Source organism: Setaria viridis, chromosome 7 (genome assembly GCF_005286985.2).
Source record: "Setaria viridis chromosome 7, Setaria_viridis_v4.0, whole genome shotgun sequence".
NCBI lineage: Eukaryota > Viridiplantae > Streptophyta > Magnoliopsida > Poales > Poaceae > Setaria > Setaria viridis.
Window position 1 is genome coordinate 23847965 of NC_048269.2, and position 24869 is coordinate 23872833.

The window sequence follows — 24869 nt, forward strand, 5'->3', positions numbered from 1 at the left end:
ATGGGACGTAGAGCATCCAATATGGATGGTTACCGTAATTTGCCACGTATGAAACTCACGTGTTTGGTTTGACGACGCGCCCTGCACACGCTGAGAACCTAAACCTGTTGCAGAAAGTGAGTTCACCTTTACACCATCCCTCGTCGAAGCTTAAAAGGGTTGGGAATGATTCATCCACCACACTTACGGCATGGCCGCAACTGTGGCGTGGTGTCTTTAGGGGGCGTCCAAAACATGCCCACAAGGTCAAAAGGAAGGAGAGTGGGACAAGGAAGAAGGTTGGGAAGGAAACTTATGCATCATATTAGGAGGAGAACTGTATAAATAAGAGAAATGAAGAGGGGTGGGAGATTCCACATTAATAAATAAGAATGATCTGGTCACATCGCTATTGAGCAAATATGCAAGCAAGCATGCGCGAATTAAAAAATAGCTATGTATGAAAAGGTAAAAATAAAAGGAAATAAGTGAAAACCACAGTCTAAATTTATGCTCGTGGGTGCCCCCACAGTCCCCTTCAATTAATGTGGTGCCTCATCCCTGGCTTGTTGCGTCCCTCCTCTTTTTCGGCAATTGATAGTGTCAAAATGAGGGTGGGGATCGGCCGGGGAGGCAGACTCCATCAACATATGGAGAAAAGAATCAAATGGAAGAGATAGAGAGGAGTAGGAGGTAATTCCACTTAGAGGATTCCTGTATTGTTAAATAAGAAAATTAAGTCCGGTCATGATTTTTTTTTGACAAGCGTGCAAAAAATAAGAATCTATGTCTCGAGGGACATTGTGGGTTGGGGAATTCTTACATTTTGTTTGCATTGTCCTTGCCTCGTAGGGTATCGATCCGTTGGCTTTCCCTAAGAAACTAGGAGGATATTATAGCATAATTTAATGACAGCCTGATATAATCACATAACACTCATCAATTTAATTTCTACTTTTCTCCATCTCCTACGCAACCTTATGAGACTTTAGGCAGCAAACCTTACGAGACTGTAGCTCTGTGTAACCCCTCCAATGGATACAACCACTCCGTATGGTTGGCGACAATGCAACACCAACATCACTCACCACCATGCTTCTCGATTGCATTGCAGACGAAACAGTTTTTTCTTTTTCCTTTTCCTTTTCTTTTTGATAAGAGACGAATCAGTATTCGGGATGATCGGATGAGTATGTAAACCCAAGGTACCTCTAGGACTATACGGGGACGTTTGGTTTGATGCCCATAGCTGCCCTGCCAAAAAAAAAAGGTCATTGACTGCATACCGTGTTGTCATTTGGATTGAAGCTTGCGTTTTGGCTCGCCAAAGCTCAGCAACTCCCGCTAGTCTGTTTCCTCACCAAATCGTGGGCGAAACAACGGCGGCGAAAATCTGCGCCAAAAGATTGGCGTGCCCGCAGTTTGGTGGGGCTAGCGTAGGCTGAAACCAAACAAGCCCTATATCTTTTTCCTCCTTCCTAGAGCTCTAGCACGCTTCCTACATTTTGTTTGCATTGTCTTTGCTTCGTAGGTCCCGCTAGGAAACTAGGAGGATATTATACTTTAATTTAATGACAGCCTGATATAATCTTGTAACGCTCATCAATTTAATTTCTACTTTCTCCATCTCCTATGCAACCTTACGAGACTGTAGCTTTATGAAACCCCTCCAATGGATACACGCATACAACCACCCCATTTGCTTGGCGACGACACACCAATATCACTCGCCACCATGCTACTCGATGCATTGCAGACGAATCAGTTTTTCTTTTTTCTGTTTTGGATAAGAGACGAATCAAGTATAAACTCAAGGTACCTGCACTTCTCTCCTTTTTCTTCTGTTACTATTTCTCCCCACAGTTGGCTGCTCACCATATTGTTCTTCCAGAAGGCATTGACCAACACTAATGAGAGATGTTGAATGAAAAGATAGAGTAGATCAGCACAGGTCCCATCCAGTTTATGACAGCTTGAAATGGACCAGGTTGGTACAGGAATCAAATCACTTGGGGATTATAGTACTGCCAATCAAACAATGGCAACCATAGCGTCCAACTCATAATAAGCTTCCTAATGGCAAGGAGATGGGAACTGACCTACCCCTCTTGTTGCCCCTAATAAACAATGAACAAATTAATTGGAAAGCCTTGAACCAGGATGGCGCACAAGTCTCTCTTGCATTTCCTACCTCTTAATGAAAAACGTGCTTAGTCACGCTCGCAGAGGGAAAAAATGTCTCTTCACGTTTTTCTTTGAAAAAAGAAGCATATCAGATGGCAAATGCATAGTACATCGCATCGAGTATATTGACATGCATAGGCTAAGTAAGGGCACCATCAGCCATGAAAAATAACGGAGTGCTAAGCTAGCTGTTCTTCCCTTTCGTATCCCCTGCACGCAAAAGGCAATCTAAACAAGAGTGTTTGAAGCTGGTGCTCTTCCAAATAAGGAAACAAGCATCGGAAGGGTAATCCATAGCCCCACGCCAACCACTACACCACGGCAAAGCCTTTGCCATCTGCCCATCTCCACGACTCCACCGATGCGACGACACGCACGCCATGTTCGTCGCACTGCCTGCCACCATACCAACACAGCATTTTCACCATGCGAATATGCATGTGAGATTGTGAGCTGATCAGCTTTTGGCTGTGCCGGGCCATCAGTTCCCATATCTTTCATGGGATCTAAAAACGATGGCCAAGGCTCGAGGATCTTCAGGAAGTTGAGAGAAACAGGCACAGCCTTCGCACCCCCCCGCCCCACAACACACACACACACAACTTCATGCAGAGAGAGGCATACAGGGATATACATGGTACGACCACAGAAACAGTATGCAAAGATGCGTCAAATAAAAAGCTAGTACACGACGGAGTTCTTCATCGATCATCTCGCTAGATCTAGGGAATCTAATATAAGTAAAAAGGAGGAGCACATAGCAGAGGAGAGGCGGAAATGGCGAAACCACTTTGATGTTTCCATTCCCAGCAGGCAAGAATCGGGTCCGGTTCTCTTCAGGTCAGAGCAAGCCTCGCAGTCGCAGGTCGTCCTCGATCGGCGCCCCCGGCCAATGACGCCGCGCCACCTGTCCCGCCGGCATGGGCCCCCTGCCTCAGTCCTTAATCTGCAGCCAGCGGCCGAGCTGCGTCGGGTTGACGACGCCGGGGACGTGGGCCCCGCTGGTCATCAGCAGCCAGGACACCTCCGCGTACCTCCTCCTCGGGTCCGGCTCGGCTCGCGCTGCGGGAGCCGGAGCCGTGGCCTGAGCCGGGCCGGCGCGGCTCGGCTCGATCCGGCGCCCCAGGAGGGTGCCGTGGGCGAGAAACTCGTGGGCCAGGTGGCCGGCCAGCAGCTTGTTGCCGGCGGCGCGGGCCGGAGCCGGCTTGCCCGGCTCGGGTTTAGCCGCAACCGCCGGGAGGGGGGGCTGCGCCTGCGCGGCCTGCAGCTCGCGCTCCCGCTCCTTGCGCTTGCCGAGAGCGACACGCGCCGCCTCCAGCTTCTCGCTGAGCGACATATCGACGGCTCCGCTTCGCCTCTCGCCACGTCAGCACGCAGCCGAGCCGTCGAAAAAAGAAAGACGGGGAGAAAGAGAGTTTTCTTTCCTCTCTCTCTCTCTCCGGCTGTGGAGGAAGAAAAAAAAAAGGCAAACCGAACAAAGGGAGGCGGATGGTCTCGGGGGCAAAAAAAAAAAAACCGACGAAAGAGAAAGGCAGGCGGGTGGGGCCCACCCCCGGGGCAGGGGCAGGACCGTAAATTCACAGGACAAGGAGAGAGAGAACAGAGGGAGGAAAGGGTGGGCGAGAGCGGAGGGGGGAAGAGACAGGGAGGGTGGAGGCGGCAGAAAAATTCGGGTTAAAAGGAGAGGAGGGCATGAGGAGGGGGGCAGGCTCATATTTATACCGGAGGCTGTTCAAGAGTCCTCACGGATTCCTCAGAAACCACGATACTGCCACCGTGGTTCCGCCAGGGGAGGCGCAGTGGAAGGGCAGGGTCGTAGTTCATAGCAAACCGGGGAGGGTAGTGCAGTCATTTGTCCAGGCTGGAGGGATAGCGCGCTAGGGGAACTCCGAAGGAGCGTGTACGCGCGTGTCATGGGAGTGGGGCCCATCCCGGGACCACCGCTCAGTGGATCGCAGGTGGGAAGTTTTGGTGTGGGTGTTTGAGCTCCAGGTGTGTCTGGTGCTTTGGACCCAGACAGGCGTATCTAGGCACAGCCAGCACTACCCTGTTTCCTTTTTCTCCTTTCGATGAGACGATGATAATGCTTTCCTTTTCTGGTTTTTTTTTTCTGAAAGAAACATTTTTCTGTTTTCAAAATTCCGAGAAGATATGTACAGACTAAATGCTGTGCAGCTGGTATGGAGCCTAGTGGCTTCATTGGAGCTTCAAATCCAGTCACTAAGAGCCTAAAAAAAAGGTGAAGACCCTAAATTTTACAGAACTGATTTAGGGGGTGTTTGGGAAACACCTCATAAACTTTAGGATATGTCACATCAGATGTTTGGATACTAATTAGAAGTATTAAATATAGTCTAATTACAAAACTAATTGCACAGATGGAATCTAACTCGCGAGACGAATCTATTAAGTCTAATTAGTCCATAATTTGACAATGTGGTGCTACAGTAACCAGTTGCTAATGATGGATTAATTAGGCTTAATAGATTCGTCTCGCGAATTAGTATAGGGGTTCTGCAGTTAGTTTTATAATTAGCTCATGTTTAGTCCTCCTAATTAGGATCAAAACGTCCATGTGACACTCCTAAAGTTTAGTAGCTCGTATCCAAACAGCCCCTGAGAAAAGTATGTTTTACCTCCTCGTGTTTTTTTATAAATTTTTTGAGCCTGCCTCCGGCTTGAAACTGGATATGATTCCCGCCAGTTTTTGGCAAACGGCAGAAGAGATCCAAGCAATTTGGTTAGGATTAGACTCAGCTTTTGTCGCAAACAACCAATCAAGAGAGTGAGATGGGGAGTTTGGGACCATATATATGTGTGTTGGTTTTATTAAAAAAATGTGTTGGGTAGCCGCAAAAAAAAAGTTTTGTAATGCTGAAACAAATGTGTGGAGCATTGTAGTTTTGACGAAATTCAGGCCTAAATTCACGGTTGGCCCAAGTCTGGTTGGGCCTCTGTAGAGCTACTGAGCTACAGATTCTGTGTATAGCTTAGAAAAATTCGTGGGGCTGTTCCATTTTGAAAACGAAGGATTAACATTATGCAGTTTCTGTTCCAGGAAAAAAGTTGGGGTTTAATTATCAATCAGTCCTTATTTGATGCGATAAAATAGATTATGATTGAGAAGATAGGCAAATTGCTATAAATTATAGAATTACAGAGGACAATATGTTTATTGTAGATTTATAAGAATACGATCGCCTGTCATTATTACTGATAGGCATGCAATTGTGCATAAACACAATTATGTAATGTGTGATTGACAAGGTTAGCACGCGTGATAAATAAGTTGCATTGCACGCTCAATCGTGTGCAAGTAATCCACCCAGTCGCATAGCTTGCACGTATAATCGTTTGGTTGGCAAAGAGGAAAATTCTGGAAACCAATATTGTTGAGCGAACAGGAAGAATTCAACTGCAAACACAACAGTAAGTGCTACTCACTAACTCAATACACTCCAAAGATGTTCAGACATTGTCATTACCTTGTTCGACATACCACTAGAGATTACAAAGATCCGGTGGTATTTGTATTAAGTAAATTATAACCGTTTAAGTTTCTACATTGCGCAGTCCTTACTAGATTCCCGTTGTAGGTTTCAGAAGACGAAATGGACAATTTGCAAAACCTTTAGGAACGCAACATAGGTTTGATGATGTCGTAGCTGGGAGTTTACGATACCTCAGCTTTAGGGTATCCTATGGCTGTATAAAGCATGTGTTTGTTCTATAGCATGATGTTTTTATAGTTGATTAAGATCACATAGTACGGGTATTTATGATAAGAAACCGGTTGTGCATGGAACAATGAAACGCAAATGGACGTGGCATTTGGTAACTATTGATAGATTCTTTTTTCCAGCTCATTAGTATTATTGATAACCCGCAAGGTTAGGTGTGCTCCGCTGCTCCGAACAAGTCAATCGGATTTTGCAACAGGCTATTTGAGATGTTGCATGTGTTTGTTTTTGTTTATTTTAGCTATCTTCTTCTCTTGGGGATATGTTCCCATTCCACCTGTATGTCTGTAAGATATTGTAGAAATTATATTTTACTGTTGCAATATAATTTTTTATTTGGAATACGCCTGTAACATTGTAAGAGAAATTTTAGCAGTAATTGATGTTGCAATGGTTAATTTGAGATGTCACGGTATGGTATTTGTGATGTTGCAACTTGCAATAGATGATTCTGGATGTTCCCGTGCTTTTATTCGGGTTGTACAATAGGCGAGTTATGATGTTGCAGTAGTTGATTTGAATGTTACCACCTGCAAGGTTGATTTAGGAAGGTGCTTAGGAGGAGGATAGAAATACTGATGATTTTTGTGGTGGTGTGAGACATGTTTCAATAAGATTTTTACTCTTTGGCTTGTCACGTGGAGCGGGGTGTTCAATTTGGATTGAGCTCGAGCGTCCAGACGAAGATGACGCGAAAAAGGAAGAGGAAATGGTTGAATGTTGCGCTAGCAGCTCCATATTGATAAAATCATTCAAACATTAGCAATGTGCGCGCTTAATTGCACGAGGAATTCACCTAAGTCACGTAGCCCACCCTTAACCAACTTGCGATTGAGAGACGAGAAATCCGAATGGTAGCAGGACAAATTCCCAATGCGAAGCACAAGTCCGATTCAAGGAACGCCACCAGTCACCGACTGATCGCTCACAGCTGGGCTCCCGCGCCCGCGGTAAAAGGTTTCCAGTTTCCATACTCGTCCCGACCGACTCGGACTTAAGCACGCGCATCGCGCCCACAATATCTAGGGGCCGCAGGCATGGACGTTCGGTGCGAGAAAACGTGCTGCGAGTAGCCGCCGCCGCCGCCGGCCGGACAACCCTAAACTCTGTCCGAATCTCGCGTCAGATCCATCTCCATCCCCAGAGACCACCGCGTGGGCTTCATGGACGCCGACGAGCGGCGCTACGCGACCCACGGCCGCGATGCCGGCGACAACTGCCGCTGGGCTAGGGCACGGTGGGGAACGGGCGGATACTCCGCGTCTGCCCACCGCGCCGATGTTCCCGGTCGCTACGGCGCCGACTACGGCCGTCCGCCGCAGAAACGACCACACGGCTCCGGCGATCTCCCCAAGCACGTCCATTTCGTCTCCGCGGCCGACTCTGCGGCCGTTCCGTCCGGAGATTCTCGTAATCCCGCATCGTCGTCGTCTTGGGATCCGGCTCGGCAGGCCACGTCGCCGGCGCCGGCGCCCGGGAGCCTGGCGTCCAACACGGTGGTGGCGAAGATGATGAAGCGCATGAACTACAAGGAAGGCACGGGCCTCGGCAGGCACGGCCAGGGGATCGTCGCTCCCATCGAAGTGATCCCGCGGCCCAAGAACGCTGGCCTCGGCACCGCCGAGGGATCCATCACCGGCTGGGCGGACGACGAGCCGCCTCCCAGCGCGGAGAACTGGCCCAAGTGGGACGAAGCCGGAGGAGCAAAGAAACGGAAGCGCGATCTGGTGTTCGACGTGAAGATCCTCGCCACACCGCCGGAGGAGAGGGCCGCCGAGGCCGTCGCGTGGGTGCACAAGGCACTCGCCCGGGCGTCTCGGTGGTCGAGCGGCGGCCAGGGGGAACCATGCTACGGGGAGGAGACGTTGGCGGCGGCGATCAGCAAGGCCATCGCGCGGGTGCAGGAGGCGAGCGCGTCAGGGGCGCTCACGACGGGCGAGCTGATCCGCGAGTTCACGGCCTTGAAGGAGCAGTGCCCCCGGGAGTACACGACGTACCGCCTCGCGATCGCGGCGCCGCTACTGCGGCGCGCGGTGTTCCGGCAGTGGGAGCCGCTCAGTGACCCGTCGCGCGGGCAGGAGGCGGTGCTCGAGCTCAAGGGCACGCTGCTAGACGACGGGTCGGCCGCGTCGCCGTACGCCGCGCTGGTCGACGACGTTGTTGTGGGGCCCGCGCTGGCGTCGGCGGCCGAGACGTGGGATGCCAGGGACCCGGAGCCGATGGTCCGGTTCCTGGAGACGTGGGGGGACGCGCTGCCGCTGCCTGCCATCCAGCGCGTCCTCGAGCAGGTGGTCATGCCGAAGCTGTCGGCCGCCGTGGAGTCCTGGGAGCCCCTGTGGGGGCCCGTGCCGTGCCACGTCTGGGTGCGCCCGTGGATCCCGCTCCTCGGGCGCTGGCTCGAGCCGCTGTACGCGACGGTGAGGGGCAAGCTCGGGAGGGAGCTGCAGGGGTGGCACGCGGCCCGGGCCTCGGCCGACCGCGACATGGTGCTGCCGTGGAAGGACGCGTTCGGGCCGGCGGCGTGGGGGGAGTTCGTCGGCGGCCACGTCGTGCCGTACCTGAGACGGGGCCTGCGGGCGGTGCGCGTCACGCCGCCGGAGCAGGACGACGGCGGGTTCCGTGGGATGATGAGGTGGGCGCCGTCCGTGGTGTCGGCGTCGGACATGGCGCGGCTCCTGGAGGAGGAGTTCTTCGGCAAGTGGCAAGACGCGCTGTGCCGGTGGCTGTGGGCAGCGAGACCCACCGTGGCGGAGGCCATGGCGTGGCACGAAAGGTGGAAGCGGTTCTTGACGCCGGAGCTGCTCGCCGACGAGCGCGTGCGTGTGCCCATCGAGGCCGGCCTCGAAAAGATTAGCCGCGCAGCCCAAGGTCTGGAGATTTACCGGCCGCCGGGACGGGGGCAGCACGCCCGCGAGGTCTACTCTTGCCGCTACAGATCACGAGGGCGTGCGGGCGTTGGTTGTGGACGTAATAGGCGCCAACAGTGATCGACATGAACAAGACCGGGAGATGGGAAATCTCTTGCCTGTGCGTTCAGGATTCAGGAAGATCCAAGATGTATGTATGCAGTGACAATACTTTGGATTTAGGTGGGATCTGTCAGTTAGTGCTGATTTGATATGTTTGTTGTATATTTGTGATGCAAAGGGGATAACACATCTTGAGAAACATCTTACTGGAAAACCATTGTACAGGCAGTCAAATGATAAAACACCTTAGTACCTTACTTATTATTCATTGTTGTACTCTGCAGTCTGTACTGTCAATTTTGAAAAACATATTTTTTGAATGTAAATTTCTGATCATTACATAAATATTTATGTACGCTGAAATGTCAGAACGAATGCATATACAGTATTAACAGAAATATACCAGGTATATATACATGTATATGTCCGAAATATCTAAATGTGCATACAGTATCAAAGGGAAAAAAACTACTGAATGGAGCAACCTGACACCAGGTGAAAATGGTTGATATTACTCACCATACAACAGCAGCTAACCAGAATTCCAATCTAAAACTGAAGACCCTGATTTGAGCTACCTTATTCAGGTATCACCACCTGAAGGATCCTGGTTTGTCCATCAAGCTGATTTTGTTGTCATTAGTCAGATTAGTCTATGCAAACAAGCTCAATCTCTTCTGGCTGACCCATTTGAACCCAAACTGGTTTACAGGATACAAGCTCAATGTCTTCAGGTTCTCCAGCATGGAATGATACACCTTCGCAGGTCTTTGCTGAAATTAATAATCATAAATGAAGCAATATCGGTTAAATGTATCCAGTTGACATAAACACTATTACATGCCAAATAGGTCCTTCCTATTAAAGAATAAGCCTAATTTGACGACGTTAATGCATATGTGCACCAAAAATGAAAAAGCGGTCAACAAAGGAATCAGAGGTGGATGGAGCTACCTTCAGAGGGATGGACATTGGTTTGTCCAAAGGTAAGATCGCTAAATGCAATAAAATTGCAATTGCATTCGAGTATTCATCCTGCACACCGTAAAAATGTCCAAGTTCTCTGAAATATATAGCAAGCATGTACATTTCAGAATCTGTAATGTTAGATAACGATTATCTCTGGTATGTAATTTAGTGATCACATGTACCTGACTATCTTGAACAAACAGATTCTGGAAAGGCAACACTTAACAACTTGAAACCTTATGTAGCAATCCTTTCTGCTTCAATCTCAAACTGTGAAGGAGTGGATTCTGGATCTTTTTCACTGATACAATTTTCTTGTGACAACGGAGTTCTAATGTCTCAATATGAGAAAATAATGGGAGCTGCAGTATTTGACCAACACTCCAGAAACCCTCAATTTTAATACATTGGAGGGAAGGGAAACTTGGCAACTCGAGTAGACTCACAATTTTTTATACGGAGATTTTGCAGTGCCTGGAGACTGGGCAACCCACTCAGTTTGCTACATCTCATAATGGTGAGGTGCTGAAGATGAGGAAAATCTGTGGCCTCAATCTCATCCCATAGCTCCCAGGAGTCCATGTTCATAAACTTCAGTGTCTCCAATACAGGAAAGGCTCTGCTGGTGCTAGATCCATAATCACAGCAGGTAGTTTCATCATGGACAGAAAGCATTCGTCTCACGTGCATTATGCTGGTGAGCGAATTGATTGAAAGATGTTTGAGACAAGGCAATCGACCAAGAGATGGCAGTTCTTTACTGTTTTGACAATCTTTTAGTTCTAAAATGGAAATGCCAAACATATGATTTCCCAGCCATAAAGGAAATCTCACACCAGAGAAGCCCCTGATAGTCAGCTCCTCCAGATCAGGGTGAGGTTGAAGACTATCCAACACAGATGATGCCTCATCAGAAAACATGGAGTCGACACAAGACCAGCGGAATATCAATTTACGCAATTCACCTTTGTTCTTGATGCTAGCTTCAGGAGTAATTTGTGCACTTGTTACATTCTCTATTCCAGAGATGCACAGCTCCCCCCTAAGCTTATTCAAGTTAACTAAGTCAGCAATCCCACAGCTGCCTGAATCACTTCCGACCTTGATCACATGCATTGTTTGTAGGTTTATTAATTCACCAATTCCACATGGCATGTACATATTCCAATCATCCATGGATGGCAGTTCCAGATGCCTCAGATTAGTGAGGAATTTGATCCCCTTAGGTAATTCACTAAGGCTATTGCAAGATTTGAGATTCATCGAATGCAACTTGAAGAGGGCACTTATTGACTCCGGCAGGCACTTGATTTTGGTATTCTCAAGACTTAGGTACCTAAGGTGTATCAATTCACCAACAGAGTGGGGCTGGTTCTCCATGTTAGTGTTACTTAAGTCTAGAGCCCTCAAAGACCCGAGAACCTTGAACATGCCCCTTGGGAAATTTATGTACAAAGTATTTCCTTTGTCCTCGAGTTCATCCTTTTGAACAACCAACAACGTTCGCAAGCCAGGAATATGATATTCTTTTATATCTTCGTTTTAGAGTGCATGTAATTGTACGATTTCATTGCAGTGGTCCTCACTTGGAGCTAAAGATAAGTGTCGAGCATTTTCTTCCACATTGCTACATGTAGATGTCTCTATTCTGAAATACTCTTTGGCTGATACATATTCAGCAAGCTCATGATAGAGGTCATGCATGACATACCTGTTGGAAGAAGAGTTAGTGTAGTTTATAAATTATCTTATAGAACAACATAAATGCACAAGAAATATCATTACAACAGATTGCCATCACCAAACATGGAATCTAAAAAAATGTTTAACTAGATAGGAAAATCTGCACAGCTGGGATAGATAATACTCTGATGATATTCATTTAGTTTAATCAATGGGAGCCACAAGTCCAGTAACGACAACATGATTTAGCAAACGACCCAAAATGTTTACTAGGTTACTGCTTACTGGGTTAGAGACAACTGAAATCTGGAAGAATGTCAATAGCAGTTGTAATGTTCTGTAACAGCCACTGAAGAAAAATGGTCATGACAACTTGAGGTTCCCAAGGCATGGCATGATAGTATCATATCGCTTCTACTTGTGTAACAGTCATTAGAAGTAATCAAGAATCAAGATGCATTCACTAAGGATATCTCAGAAAAGTTATGCTATAGTATAAATTGGCTAAATGATCAAACTAATGCAAAAAAGGAAATGTACAAAATAAATGAAGGGTAAAAAAGAGCCAATACTTATGGCTGTGTATTATATTTTTTAGACGCCAATTGTATATTCATTTATAATATTTGGTTTTATATATTTAGTATGTAATGTGCCATTTCCTTATCAATGTCTTATCTTTCTGTATAAAAGCATTAGCCAGATTGCAGTATGAACATCTCTTGGAAACAATACAACTAGATGCGTAAAGATTTGCTACCAAGTCACCAATAGCACGTTTTAACTTTTCAATCGTAATGTAAAAATATTGCAACACTCTTTCAGAACTTTATTTATTGATGGACTGCAGTTTATCACTATCCTGACATAGTGGCATGCAGTATGGACTGCAGTCTATCACTATCCCGACATAGTGGCATGCATTTGTAAGTGGCTCTACCACCTTCTTCAGTGTGCGATATGTACTGACTAACATGCAATTTAGATACCATGTAGATATGACGAGGCAATTTAGATAGAGATGTTTGGGTATTTGAATGTTGCATAACAAATGTATGCACCATCACCAATTCTGAATCATATGCACAGCCTAGTTCAGCTTTGAATCATATGTCAAGAAGAAAAAGCATAAACATTCATTGTTAATTCCAAAATTAGTAACATTACCTCTCTTCATTATATGGTAGCCTCTGTAGAAAAAACTTTTCCACTAGGTCATCAAAATACTTGCAGGCAATATCTTCAGCAAGATGTTCTCTGTCTGCTTCGACAAAGCCTTGTGCCAACCATAGACGGACCAGCTTGTCTTTTCTGAACAAATACTCTTTTGGAAATAATGAGCAATAAGAGAAGCCGTGCTTCAAGTGCTCCTGCAAGCTGTTGTAGCTCACCAGAAGAGCAGGAAGGGTCTGCTCAACCACTTCACTGTTCCACAAATCGCTTTGCTCAACAGCCTCCCAATGATTCCTATCAACTGCACTGGATAAAACATGGCCAACTGCATTTGCAGCCAATGGCGAGCCTTTGCACCTTGCTGCAACCGATTTACCAATAGAAATAAGACTGTCGTTGATAATACTGGGATCACGGCCTCGCAAAGCAGCATCTTGGCACACAGAGCCAGCAGTTAGTATCAGACAGGTACCCCCAATTGGTGCATCTTCAAAGCCATCATTTTGGCAACCTTTTTACTTCTCGTGGTCACTACAATTCTGCTCCCCCTTGCAGCGCATTGCAGAGGCACCTGCAAGCTTGCCCAACGGTCTCGGCTCTCATCCCATACATCATCAAGAACAAGCAAAAACCGCTTTCCCTTCAGCCGATCAGTGATGACACGATGCATCTGGTTCATGTCTGCAAAGTCACAAGGGGACTCCGTAGTCTCTTCGGAGAGTTTCCGTGTAAGCTTCAAGGCATCAAACTCTTGGCACACCCATACCCACATCTTAATGTCGAACTTCGAGCTGATGGCCTCGTCACCAAAGATGTGTTGGGCTAGACTGGTCTTCCCAACACCGGCCGGCCCGACGATAGAAACAACAGAATATACATCACTGCAGCTAGCTTCGTCAGATAATAGCAGCTCAGTGACCCGCCTCATGTCCCGCTCCCTACCATGGAGCCGGCATTTCGTGAAGCAGCTGGTGGGCGTCATGGGGCTGACCTTCCGCCGCCTCTCCCCATCGCCGCTCCTCAGCCGGAGCGCGTCCCTGTCCCGCGCGATCTCGTTGTAGCGCTCCATGATCTTGGCGATCTTGCGGCAGAGGCGGTCCGGGGAGGAGGAGTACATCAGGCTGATCTCGCGCTTCCGCTTGCCGCCGCCGCCGGCGCTGGACCGGAGGAGATGGCCTTGAACCCCTCGAGGCGGGCCGCCCGGAGGGCCTCGAGCTCGAGCTCCTCCAGGACGTCCTCCGCCGCGTGCGCCAGGTCCCGAGCTCCTGCAGCCACAGCGCGACGAAGTCGTCGGCCACCACGCGGTCCTCGGCGGCCCGGAGCGTGGCGCGGATGCGCCAGAGCTTGGCCTTGAGCATGTCGAGCTCGGCGTCGTCGACGGCCACCGACTCCGCCGAGGGCCTGAACGGCCGCAGCAGCGGCGCGGCCAGGCGCTTGGCCCGGAACGCGAAGTCGTCCAGGAAGTCCCGCAGGTCCTCGACGAGCCTCGCCTCGCCGCGCGGCGCCATGGGGGGAAAATCAGCGCTGGAGCTGCGAGCCTGCGACTAGTTCGGTTGGTTGGCCTTCCGGATTAACCGATGTGATTGGAGCTACTAGCAGCCTAGCACAGGCATCCCCGGTGATTGTGAAGATTGGAGCGAGTCTTCTCTTGGGGAGGTTGACGAAGGCATGTTACGACGCATCCCGCCATCCCGTGCACGACCATGGACAGCACTCCTCCTGAGGCCATCCAATCGCCAGTTGACACGCGCTTCCTGCTACAAGTCTAGCTCACTGAGTGATACGGGAAGGAAGGCCGCCGGCGCCCGGCGGTGCACAACCGGCAACGGCAAGGCAGCGGGACAGCGGGAGGCCGGAGCGAGAGGTCGCGGCGCCAGGACCTTGGGCCGTGGGGCCCACTCAAATGGGCTGCCAGAAGAGAATTCGCGCAGCGGCCCGTGGGTCAGTCTCCTGCAATCACTCACTCAAAGCCGCTGCGGATCGTTAGCGCGGTGGTCGACTGGTCGTGAGTCGTGACCCACCAACCGTTCCCGTGCGTGACCTCACCAGAGATTCGCGACCCGTGACCGCGCCCAATCCTCGGCCTCGCTTCCGCCGGTGGCTGCCGGGGGGCGTCGAGCACCCAACCCCCACCCGCGCCGCTGCAAGGCGAAAGCAGACACACACGAAGACGAAGGCGAGAACCATGGCGCCACCCGCCGCGTCCCTCTCCCCCGTCTGCTGCGTCCCCTTCCCCGCCCCAGGCCCCCGCCGCGCCTCCACCTCCTCCACCAGGAGGCTTCCCAGATTCGCGGCCAGGAGTAGCAGCGGCGGCTCACGCCCGGAGCCCAAAACAGGTACCCTTTTGGTTGACGTGAGGAGCAGAAGGCTTTCCATTTCGAGCTGGGGCTTTACTGTGTCCTCTTTGCTGGTGTTGTCCCGCAGGTGACAACGAGAGCAAGGCCGTCCTCGACGCCTTCTTCCTCGGGAAGGCCTTCGCGGAGGCGCTCACGGAGCGGGTCGAGTCGGTGGTGGGCGAGGTGTTCAGCGTCGTCGGGCAGTGGCAGGCCGAGCAGCAGAAGCAGGTGCAGGAGTTCCAGGTACTGCGCGATACATTCCTCGCTCCTGATGGGTAGTGGCTCTACTGATTTTACCTGTGGTGATGAGTAATTGACGTCTCTGGGAAGCATTATCCATGTGCAACATATGGGTTTCAGTTTTGGAATACCAGTATTTATGCACGCAAACGTACAGAACAGATATGCATTGAACTGCTTAACTGATCTAGCCTACCAGTGGGAAACTAGATATGTTTCCAAAGTGCAGTTAACTAGTTAAGCATCTGAATCTCAAATTGGCTGCAGAGAAATTGTTTTAGTACATTCATATTTTCAGAAAGAACTTTATGATATACTTGCTGAACGCCCAAGGTAAAGGTTGCTGATATTGTTTTCAGATATCACATGATCGAACTGTTCCCTGTTATGATTGGCCTCTGCAGGACATGCAGTTAAAACTACACCATTGTGAATACTTCACTTTTTCTCTAAACCTTACTTTATGACACATGGTACTAATTACTAAATTCTCTTATGGGTATGATATATGCAGGAGGAAGTAGTTCAAAGAGCCCAAAAAGCCAAGGAGAGAGCTGCAACAGAAGTCACTGATGATAAGGGGCCAAAGACTCTAAGGGAACCTTCAGCAACAATTGTCACACCTGCACCTACGTCACCTCCCCCTGCTACTCCCACACAGGCAGAATAGTCCTTACCTTCTTGGTGGTGATGAAGAGTTGCTGGTTACTCCCACACAGGCAGAAACAATCCTAGCCTTCTTGGTGGTGATGAAGGGTTGCTGGTTACTCCCACACAGGCAGAATATTCCTAGCCTTCTTGGTGGTAATGGAGAGTTGCTGCTGCACGTAGAGGCAGTTCTATGTGCCAAAAAAAAAAGTTGTAGGGACCCTCACCTGATATGTATCAATCAAAATAGCCTTTGACAGTGAAACTCTAGCATTTCAGTCGAAAATCAAAGGAACAAATTTTCATATGAGTGGAATAGTATACATTATTCTTAAGAAACACAGCTTCAAAAAACCTTGAAAACAAGATGTGATGGTTGTCTTGATGTATGCTATTTGCCTAATTATAACTTTGAATGAGGATTCTGCTGCAAAAGCTTCAGAGGAGATATGTTAAGTAGTGATTTGATCATCAAAATAATATGAATCATGGGAGTGTGCAAGCGCACTGCCTTGCATCTGGTTCTTAATGAATTCATATCTTTGCTCTATCAAATGGCATACACTGAGGTACTGTTTTACGCACTTCCATTTAATTACTATGTACATGGACCAGATTCTGCAAGCAATTGTTGATTTACTTTGATGTGTCCATTCAAGGGATACACTTTGCATCATTCATGAATGCAGTCTCCAAGAATGAATCCTATCTTAATGCAGGTTTTCAATGCAGATAGCCATAAATTATGTGTGCAAGTTATTGCGGATGAAGTGGCGATGTGTTCTCACTTCTCAGTCTTTGATGAACTCAAGTTTCACCAAAACCAGACATAGACAAACTGCAGGTAACTGTGTCATAGAAATGCAATTATCTTGTTATTGTCACATTATTGCTACTTCAGCAGTCATAAATTGTGGGCCTTCTGAACTGGGAAGGAGGATAGTCAGAGTGTGTATTCTACTTCTTTTTCAGTAAACTCCTTTTAGAGGCATATTTGATTAAAAAAATGGTTGAGAGTTTTGGGAACGAGCATACATGGGCGTGATGAAATTTACCAAAATAATTTCCTGCGTACATTTCTTTGCCAAATCACTTAACTACTATACAAACATGGACATTGAGAATTCTGTATTTCTCTGCTAGGAAGCTACATGCTAAGGGATTCTTCAGAGGCCATCTCTCTTTTTTTTAAACGAACTAGGCAAGATTGAGATCTGATTATATTAAAAAAAAGATGGAGTCTAGACTGAGCTAATACAACAAAATGAAAAAACAATGACAAACACCGGCAGGTTGGATTGGGTCATCAACACGTACCGCACCACGCAATAGCACTTAACTAAACAACACATCGATCGGTTGGATTGGGACATCAACATGCACCGAACTTAAACACTTCTCAAGCGGATTTGCCTCCGCCCCACAACGGCAGCAGAAACGAAGCTTACCGCAACACCCACCAACATTCACCCTCATGTAGTCGTCGAAACCTCCATGTATGACCTGATAGAAGCAGATTGCACCACACCAAGAAGGCCACCGCCATGCGGGACCCTCCGCCGAGGTGCCGCTGCAAACACCACACTCCACCTGATAGAGTGATACCATCGAATCCGGACCTCTCGCAGGCTGCCTCGCAGTCACCACCACGATAACACAACGCGCAGGGTCTCGCCACATCCGCTGTTGGATTCCACCTCGCTCTCGTCGCTTCGAAGAAAACACCGTGCGCGGGGGCCTCGCCACGCCCGCCACGGTATTCCACGTCATGGATCCGTTTCTTTTGTCACTGTTAGGGTGGTGAGCAATGTTGCCCTGCTTTCGCAGATCTCCATCAATCAGCCGAGCCGTTGCAGGACGGCCTCTCCTTGTTGCTTCACCCGCGCACATAGCCTCTGCTGCCGCATCAGCGAGCCAGAGAAGTCACTTGCGCCGTCTTTCGATGATGTACCGCACCGGATGGCACAACCAAGCTGAGAAACCTGCTGCAGTCCGTTGCAAGCCTAGTCATCCCACGATGCTATTGCCGCAAGCACCATCCTCCGACGCAGTCCCACGCCGCACTGATCGTAGCCAAGCAACACTAGCCGCCGCAGTCCGTTGCAAGCAGCCAAATCCGACAACCATGCAACAACCCCTGGTCGCCACCATAACTGCGATCGCCTCTACGTGGGCTCGACAACACCCGTCCAGCTTGCCACACGGCGGGATTGCCACCACCGGTTATTGCCGCCCATGACCAATGGACCAGCAATGCCTCAAGCCGAGTTGGGTCTCTAGAGACGACGCCTCCAAGGAGGGCACTGAAAGCAATAGAGATTGCGTGGAATAATAGATTGATTATGGTATACAACATGTAAAAATATATATGCAGCCCTTGGTGAGGTTTATAGAAACACAACCAACTAAGGGATAAAACTGCCCATCCTAATCCATCTAGGGCACGACAGGGAGCCAGGCTGGGCCTGGCACATAGTCAGGGCCCATGTACACGCACAACACATACAGCACATACACATCTTCTAATCGGCACGATGCTAATGGCGCTGCCGTCGCTCGTCCAGGATCTGGATAGGGTTTTCACCCAGAGAAACCCTGTGCAGCAGGGTTGTAGCTCCAACATGACGCTCCCAACGGGGAAAACGACGCCCTAGGGCGCCGCTGTCATCTCCACTAGCACAAAGGCCGGCGAGGGCTTTCACGCGGAGTATCCCAATCCCTCGCTGCATGCTCACGGCTCGACACTCCCGGACCACAGCCACGATAGCCTAGCTGGGGCGCCGCCGCCGCCGCGCCTCCACGCGTCACGCTGCTATACCTCCACCTCCGCTGCGGTCGCCGCCCAGAGGCGCTACCACTCGACCTCACACGTGGTCACCGCCCCAACGTTGTCGGGCATCTCCTCACGGCGTCGCAACACCGTGCCACCAAGCCTCCTCCACTCCGTAAGCCCGCCATCCGACCACCGCTGCACACGCGCAGCACCTCCGCGTGCAGCCTCCACAGCTCGCTGCTCACGTGCAGCGCCTCTGCACGCTGCCTCCAGCCCACCATTGCGCCTGTGAGCCGCCGCGCCCCAATTCTAGCACGCAGGCCTTCTTCCGCTATCGCCACCTGCTTCCGTGGCCTCCTCTTCGCCCACGCACAGTGTTGCTACGGTTGCACGCCACTGCCTCCATGTCGTCTTTGACCCTAGCCGGTCGGCTCAGATCCAGCGCGTCACGCCTGGCGGCCGACGGCGCGCAGCCACCACACCCCGCCGTCTCGTTCCTCGCCGCCGTCCCGCAGCCACCACCTTGCTCGCCCAAACGCCCCTGCTGCCCCCGCACACGAGGTCCAGCCACCCCAGCGGCGGCCCTCGCCACGCCGGGTGGGAGGTGCTAGCCCGCGTGGGGGAGGCCGCCGCCGCCGTGGGCACCGGATCCGGCCTCGCCGGCTCCGCCGCGTGTCGCCTCACGGCGGCTCCCTCCGGCAGCCCTGGCTGCCACGCCCACTAAGGGATGAAGGAGACCAAGGGCGCCCTGCTGCCGCCATCCTCGCAAGCCGCGTGGGCTTCCGGCGGCTGGCTCAAGCGGCGGCGAGGCCGTGGGGAGGTGGAGGAAGGGGCGGCGGCGCGGCGGTTGCGTCCGCCCATGTCGCTCACGCGTAGTGATGTGGGTGGGGGTGGCTCTCAGAGAGGCCATCTCTATCTATTCATAACGCTCGATAAACTTACTGCAGCATTTAACAGACAATTTTGGTGTTCGCTTTAGTGACTTGAAGTTCACATGACAAAGACCATACTTTATGGTGTAACCGGAGTACCATTCGAAGTTGTCCATCAAAGACCACACAAACTAACCTCTAACATCTGCTCCTTTCCTGCAGACAAGTAACAAAAAATATTGTTACATGGAAAGATAATTGAGAAATGCAACTACCTTATTGCAAAGCCCAAGTAAGTGAGGTAGTCACGAATGTAACTTAATCTTTCAGTATCATTAACAATTCTTCCGCTGTGGTGCTGCTATTGCCTATTTGGGCGTAACAAAAATCTAAGGCATGGTTACGTTGGAACTATAATGGAGCTAGAGCATAGAGAATGACATATCTCGATCGATGGTAGTAGGTGGTACACTATGTTCGTCCTGGGGTGATTAAGCCAATAATACAAGCTGCTTTCGTAGTACTGTACTACCGTGCATCCGTACGACAGAAGGCTGAAAGCGATGCACAGGTGACAAGTGACAACTCACAATGTGCCAACAGCACGTCGCACAATTGTAGGAGAGGGACCTGCATCACGTTCTTAAGGTTCAACGACATTTTCCGTGCCCCCCTCTGATTGATTCTGAAAGAATTCTGATAAAAAAAAAATCCAGATCCAACGGCCCTTAGCAGCCCTACTGGACTGCACATAATATAAGTCCCACTAGTCACAAGTCACAACAGACTTACATTACACACATACACAGAATCCTCCAGACAACACACATCGCTATTATAACCCATGAACTGTGTGAAAAGCATGACAAACATTTGCACACTGATGATCTGCCGAGGAGGAAACGGTTCGCGGATCAGGCTGCAGCAGTGTACTGGTGCAGCTCCGAGTGTCCGTCTCCGAGCCGCGTTCTCAGATGAGGCGACCCCTTGAGGAAATCTCTGTACCATTTCGCCGACAGTTTCGGGGTCCTCTTCTTCGTCTTGAGGTCGACGTGGTAGAGCCCAAATCTTAGGGTGTATCCATGATTCCACTCAAAATTGTCGAGAAAAGACCACATGAAGTATCCACGCACGTCAGCTCCTTTCCTTCAAAAAGGAAAAGAGAGGAAGCGCATCATGCATGAAGCTACACATCGAATGCATAGCTCGAAGCTTAAGCATTGAACCAACAATTTAAAGTTGCTCAAATTACCTTATTGCTGAGGCTAGAAAGGTGATGTAACCATCAAGGTAATCAACTCTTCCTGTGTCGTTGGTAAAATCCTTGGCGGTCATGCTGCTATTGCTCGCTTGAAGATAACCTAAAAAATCAAAGCATCTTCATACATTAGAAGACTTTGGGAGAGTTTGACGATATGGACAGCCAACAACGGCTTGCTTTCCAATAGCTACTCAAATAACACCAACAAAAACATATAAAATTTAACTTCAATTTAGAACTAATGTTTATTCCAGCTGCAAAAATAAGAAATTGGTAGAAACCATACCATTTTCGGTGATATACATCGGTGTGTTATTGTATCTTCTTTTGAAATACATGACCGTTTTTTCCATCCCATATGGAACAGAATTGAAGTCTGGCGACCCTGTCTGCATAAATGAGATTGAAACCATCAAATCATTGCTACTCTTCCCTTCAAGTTGGCCAACAATCGATAGCTAGTCTATTCTTTCTGAAAATTGATCATGCTAGTTGTACTGCTTTAGCATTCACTAAATAAGAGATGGGCATTACCTAACCTAGTCCTAGGACTCAAACCTAGATGAGCACCGAGAGCCTAAACAACCTCCCACCACCAATCCGTTTGCCTATTATTATTTCCAATAAATTAATATTGCGACAAAATGTATGTTTACCCTTTCACCAATATGTAGAATTATTGGGTCCAGAAACCTGGCATAATCAAGCAAATCAGGTGGAGTACAGAATACAAATACGTATAACAGATTAACTTACAACCTAGATGTTTTAGAGTAAAAAATACAATTTCATATCAGAAATTAACTTATAATACTAGATTTTAGGACTTGTTATTAGAAAATAAACAAACTGTTATTTGTATTCTTAGTTATCAACGATACAGAAAGAAAGTACCATGGAGCACCAAAAGAGCACCAAAAGATAGAGCCCGCTCAACTGCTAAGATGTCTGTTGTGGTATTTCGGAATGGTTCGTACCATCTTGAAAGAACAGTCATTCCAATACGACCACCTTGTTTCCCCTACCAAACAGTAAAAATATTATTATACTTCTCTTGCCACAGAGATTTTGTTAAAGATATTTCAATTTTTATTTTCTTTTTAGTAACTTAACCTTCAAACCGAGGAATCACCATGTGCTTATACATCCTAGAGTTGAGTGTATTTCGTACATGATAGTTTTTCTTGTAAATGCTGACCACATTTGCATGAGACAATACTATGTTGTGACCTACTATGTAGGGCTCAGTTGAAGAATCTCCGAAAGCACAGTTCCCATATGGCCTAGAGCAGTGACCAGGAGGGTACCGTCCATACATATAACTGGATTTTGTGAACATATTTGGCTCATTAAACGTTATCCAATACTTGACTCGGTCACCGAACATCCTGAAGCATACGTCTGCAATGTAACTGTAGTCCTTCCTGGAAAGTATCTTGAAGTCAAACAAACCAACCAATCAAGAGTAAGAAGCCGTTTACAGAGAAAATATCGCTTGTCCAGTTCATACGGAATGTCGTAATGACATATCGTTACAAATGGTTGTATGCCTGTTTAGAATGCAGTTAATAACTAGGTGTCTTTAAAATTGTGTTCATTGTATATTGAACTAATATACCTCTTTGTAGAAGAGCATTGATAAGGGCATTGTAGAATGCTACACCATTTGGATTAACATGCCCGAAGCGGCCTCCTGTAGGAAGAGTTGAATTCCAACAACCACCACCTTTATTTAACAGCTCTATGAAACAACAATATATCTCTTAAATAAAGCAAGTGACTACATATAAGTTAAATTTTGTCAAACTCACTTGGTAAAATCCTTGCCCATGCAATGGAAAATCGATATGAGTTGACACCCAAGGAATGCATCAATTCAATGTCCTCCTTGAGCATAGAAAAATACTTCTGGTCTCAAGTAGTTGTACAGATATAAATATTCATTGCTGGAAACTCACCAACTACTAATATGGATTCCCATTTTACATAGTTACTAAATTACCACCCAACATGAAATCCATGGAAGCTTTATAACAACATACATACCATGTAACGATGATAGTGATCATCAGCGGCATCACCATTGGTCCCATCCTTAATTGTACCTAAAACCATTTAAAACCTTTTTTAACAAAACCTGCTAAATATTGAAGAAACAAAAAAGGGAAGAATGAAAATAATTTGACACCAAGGAGTTATGCCATGACAAAAGACATACATTAATTCCTACGGATTATTACGCTTAACCTTGCTTATGGGTGAAGATATCCCAATTGCTTAAGCCTTTGCTACCCTCCAAATACCCACCTTCAATCTGGAAAAGCAGATAACAGTACCAACAAAAGTTATGGAATAGCTAGCTAGGCATCCCAATTCCCAATATGGAGAAAGAAAGAAGAGAAAATGAAAAGGGTAATGTTTTCGTTAGCTGATTTGATGCATCGCATCCACATGGTATTGAATGATGGTATCTTGAGGGAGAAACTATCACCTCTCTTTGTTACCATATAAGATGGAGAAAGTCACACACTTATGCTCAGACTTGAATGATAGAACCACATACTTGACTCAGTGCATTCTTGGCCCAAGCTGCAGCTTGTGCGATGACCAGAACATTTTTTATATGCCCCCACCTTTTTTTGTGTTTGGCAGTTCACGATCTTCTGATATACTCCCTCCGTTTCAAATTGCAGGTCGTTTTAGCTTTTCTAGGTTCATAGACATTATTATGCATCTAGATATAGACTATATCTAGATGCATAGCAAAAATTATGCACTTAGAAATGCAAAAACAGCCTACAATTCGGAATGGATGGAGTATCATTGGTAAGGTATTGTTGTTAATGCAACTTTTATTTCGAGGATATTTTATCAATGACTCTTAATATTTAGATAAAACTATGGCACAATTTATCATCACAGATATGGATTATTATCACTAACCTTAAGAGATTTCGTGCAAAGTGTTGTGTTATTATTCAAGCAGATATTAGAAAATATGGTAACAAACATATGCACAAAATGGGACAATATGAAGACAAGAACCAAAACCTGCAAAATTCATGCACTGCCAACGCTCTGTGTGCAGACCAAAAGCAACTGTTAGTGCATACCTGGTAAGCCGAGGTGGAAGTCCCGAACAGGAATTTTGGAGGGAACTGGGCGCGATCAATAGCTGAAGCGCATGAGCAAGCAAGCAAGAGTGCGAGCCCGATCACCACGCCTACCATCTCCTTCGTCTTGCTCGCTGCTGCTCCAACCCCTGCTTCTACCTTCTAATTTATGTCTCGATCCCGAGGTTTTCGAGTGTCTGTCTATACAAGCCTGTGTGTTTTAGGGGCTCTATCCGTTGGACTTTTTAGCGTATAATAAAATTAGGCTTTCTGAGAAGGGTCTAATGACATCCTAATTTTATTGCAATATGATTATAAAAAGGTGCACAAAAGAAGCGATTTCTGTCCATATATTACGTTTAGAACAAGGCAGCTAGTTCATATATTTATGGACGACGGAGGGAGTATGTAAACTAACTATGACTCTAGTATAAAACTCACTTGTCTTTTCCTTACCGAATTGTCACCATCCTAAAGCATAAATCTTGTCACGATCTAGGACATGAAAATTGAGTGTTGAGGCCATCTAAGACACGTGGGATTTCGCTTTTCTCCTCTTTATCTCCTCTGTTTTTGTTTGCCTTCTGTCCTCTCAAACATGTTCCCTCTTTGGAGAGGGACTTCATTGGACATGGGGAAACGGAAGAACGACTTGCTCGTGCGTGTTGCACGGCCTAGAGGCCAGTAGTCGACCACATATACATCTTGTGGGGTGTAGCATAGCTGATGGACACGTGCATTAGATTCCAGCCGGACATGTCACAGCAGCTCAAGATCTGTATCCTGTATATGTGATCACTGCAGGATCTAAACGAGAGGTTAGGTTAGATCGGTGAAAAGTCTCCTGTACAATCCTTCTCCTTCCCTGTCATATGTTCGGCCCTGGTACCAGGCTTCTGGCTGCCGGTTCAGCTGGCGCCATGGTGGAT

General features: G+C 47.9%; 4 protein-coding genes and 1 pseudogene across 4 annotated transcripts; 2 read left to right on the forward strand and 3 right to left on the reverse strand.

Moving 5' to 3' along the window:
- Window positions 1-2794: 2794 nt before the first annotated feature.
- Window positions 2795-3856, reverse strand: LOC117862853 (uncharacterized). The gene has a single exon (XM_034746385.2). It carries the CDS (start codon window positions 3497-3499, stop codon window positions 3098-3100), a length of 402 nt encoding a protein of 133 aa, XP_034602276.1. The 5' UTR covers window positions 3500-3856; the 3' UTR covers window positions 2795-3097.
- Window positions 3857-7066: 3210 nt separating this feature from the next.
- LOC117864781 (septin and tuftelin-interacting protein 1 homolog 1) lies at window positions 7067-8890 on the forward strand. The gene has a single exon (XM_034748876.2). It carries the CDS (start codon window positions 7067-7069, stop codon window positions 8888-8890), a length of 1824 nt encoding a protein of 607 aa, XP_034604767.2.
- Window positions 8891-9235: 345 nt separating this feature from the next.
- On the reverse strand, window positions 9236-14575 carry LOC117864409 (putative disease resistance protein RGA3). Its single transcript, XM_034748511.2, is given in 9 exon segments — window positions 9236-9645; window positions 9827-9935; window positions 10024-10282; window positions 10284-11552; window positions 12692-13143; window positions 13145-13171; window positions 13173-13873; window positions 13876-13956; window positions 13959-14575. Coding segments are annotated over 9 exon segments (3270 nt in total). The 5' UTR covers window positions 14206-14575; the 3' UTR covers window positions 9236-9520.
- Window positions 14576-14743: 168 nt separating this feature from the next.
- On the forward strand, window positions 14744-16310 carry LOC117864410 (uncharacterized). Its single transcript, XM_034748513.2, has 3 exons — window positions 14744-15033; window positions 15122-15276; window positions 15788-16310. The coding sequence occupies exons 1-3, from the start codon at window positions 14883-14885 to the stop codon at window positions 15941-15943; spliced, it is 462 nt and encodes a 153-aa protein (XP_034604404.1). The 5' UTR covers window positions 14744-14882; the 3' UTR covers window positions 15944-16310.
- Window positions 16311-20266: 3956 nt separating this feature from the next.
- On the reverse strand, window positions 20267-24757 carry LOC117864429 (probable inactive beta-glucosidase 14; annotated as a pseudogene).
- Window positions 24758-24869: the final 112 nt, after the last annotated feature.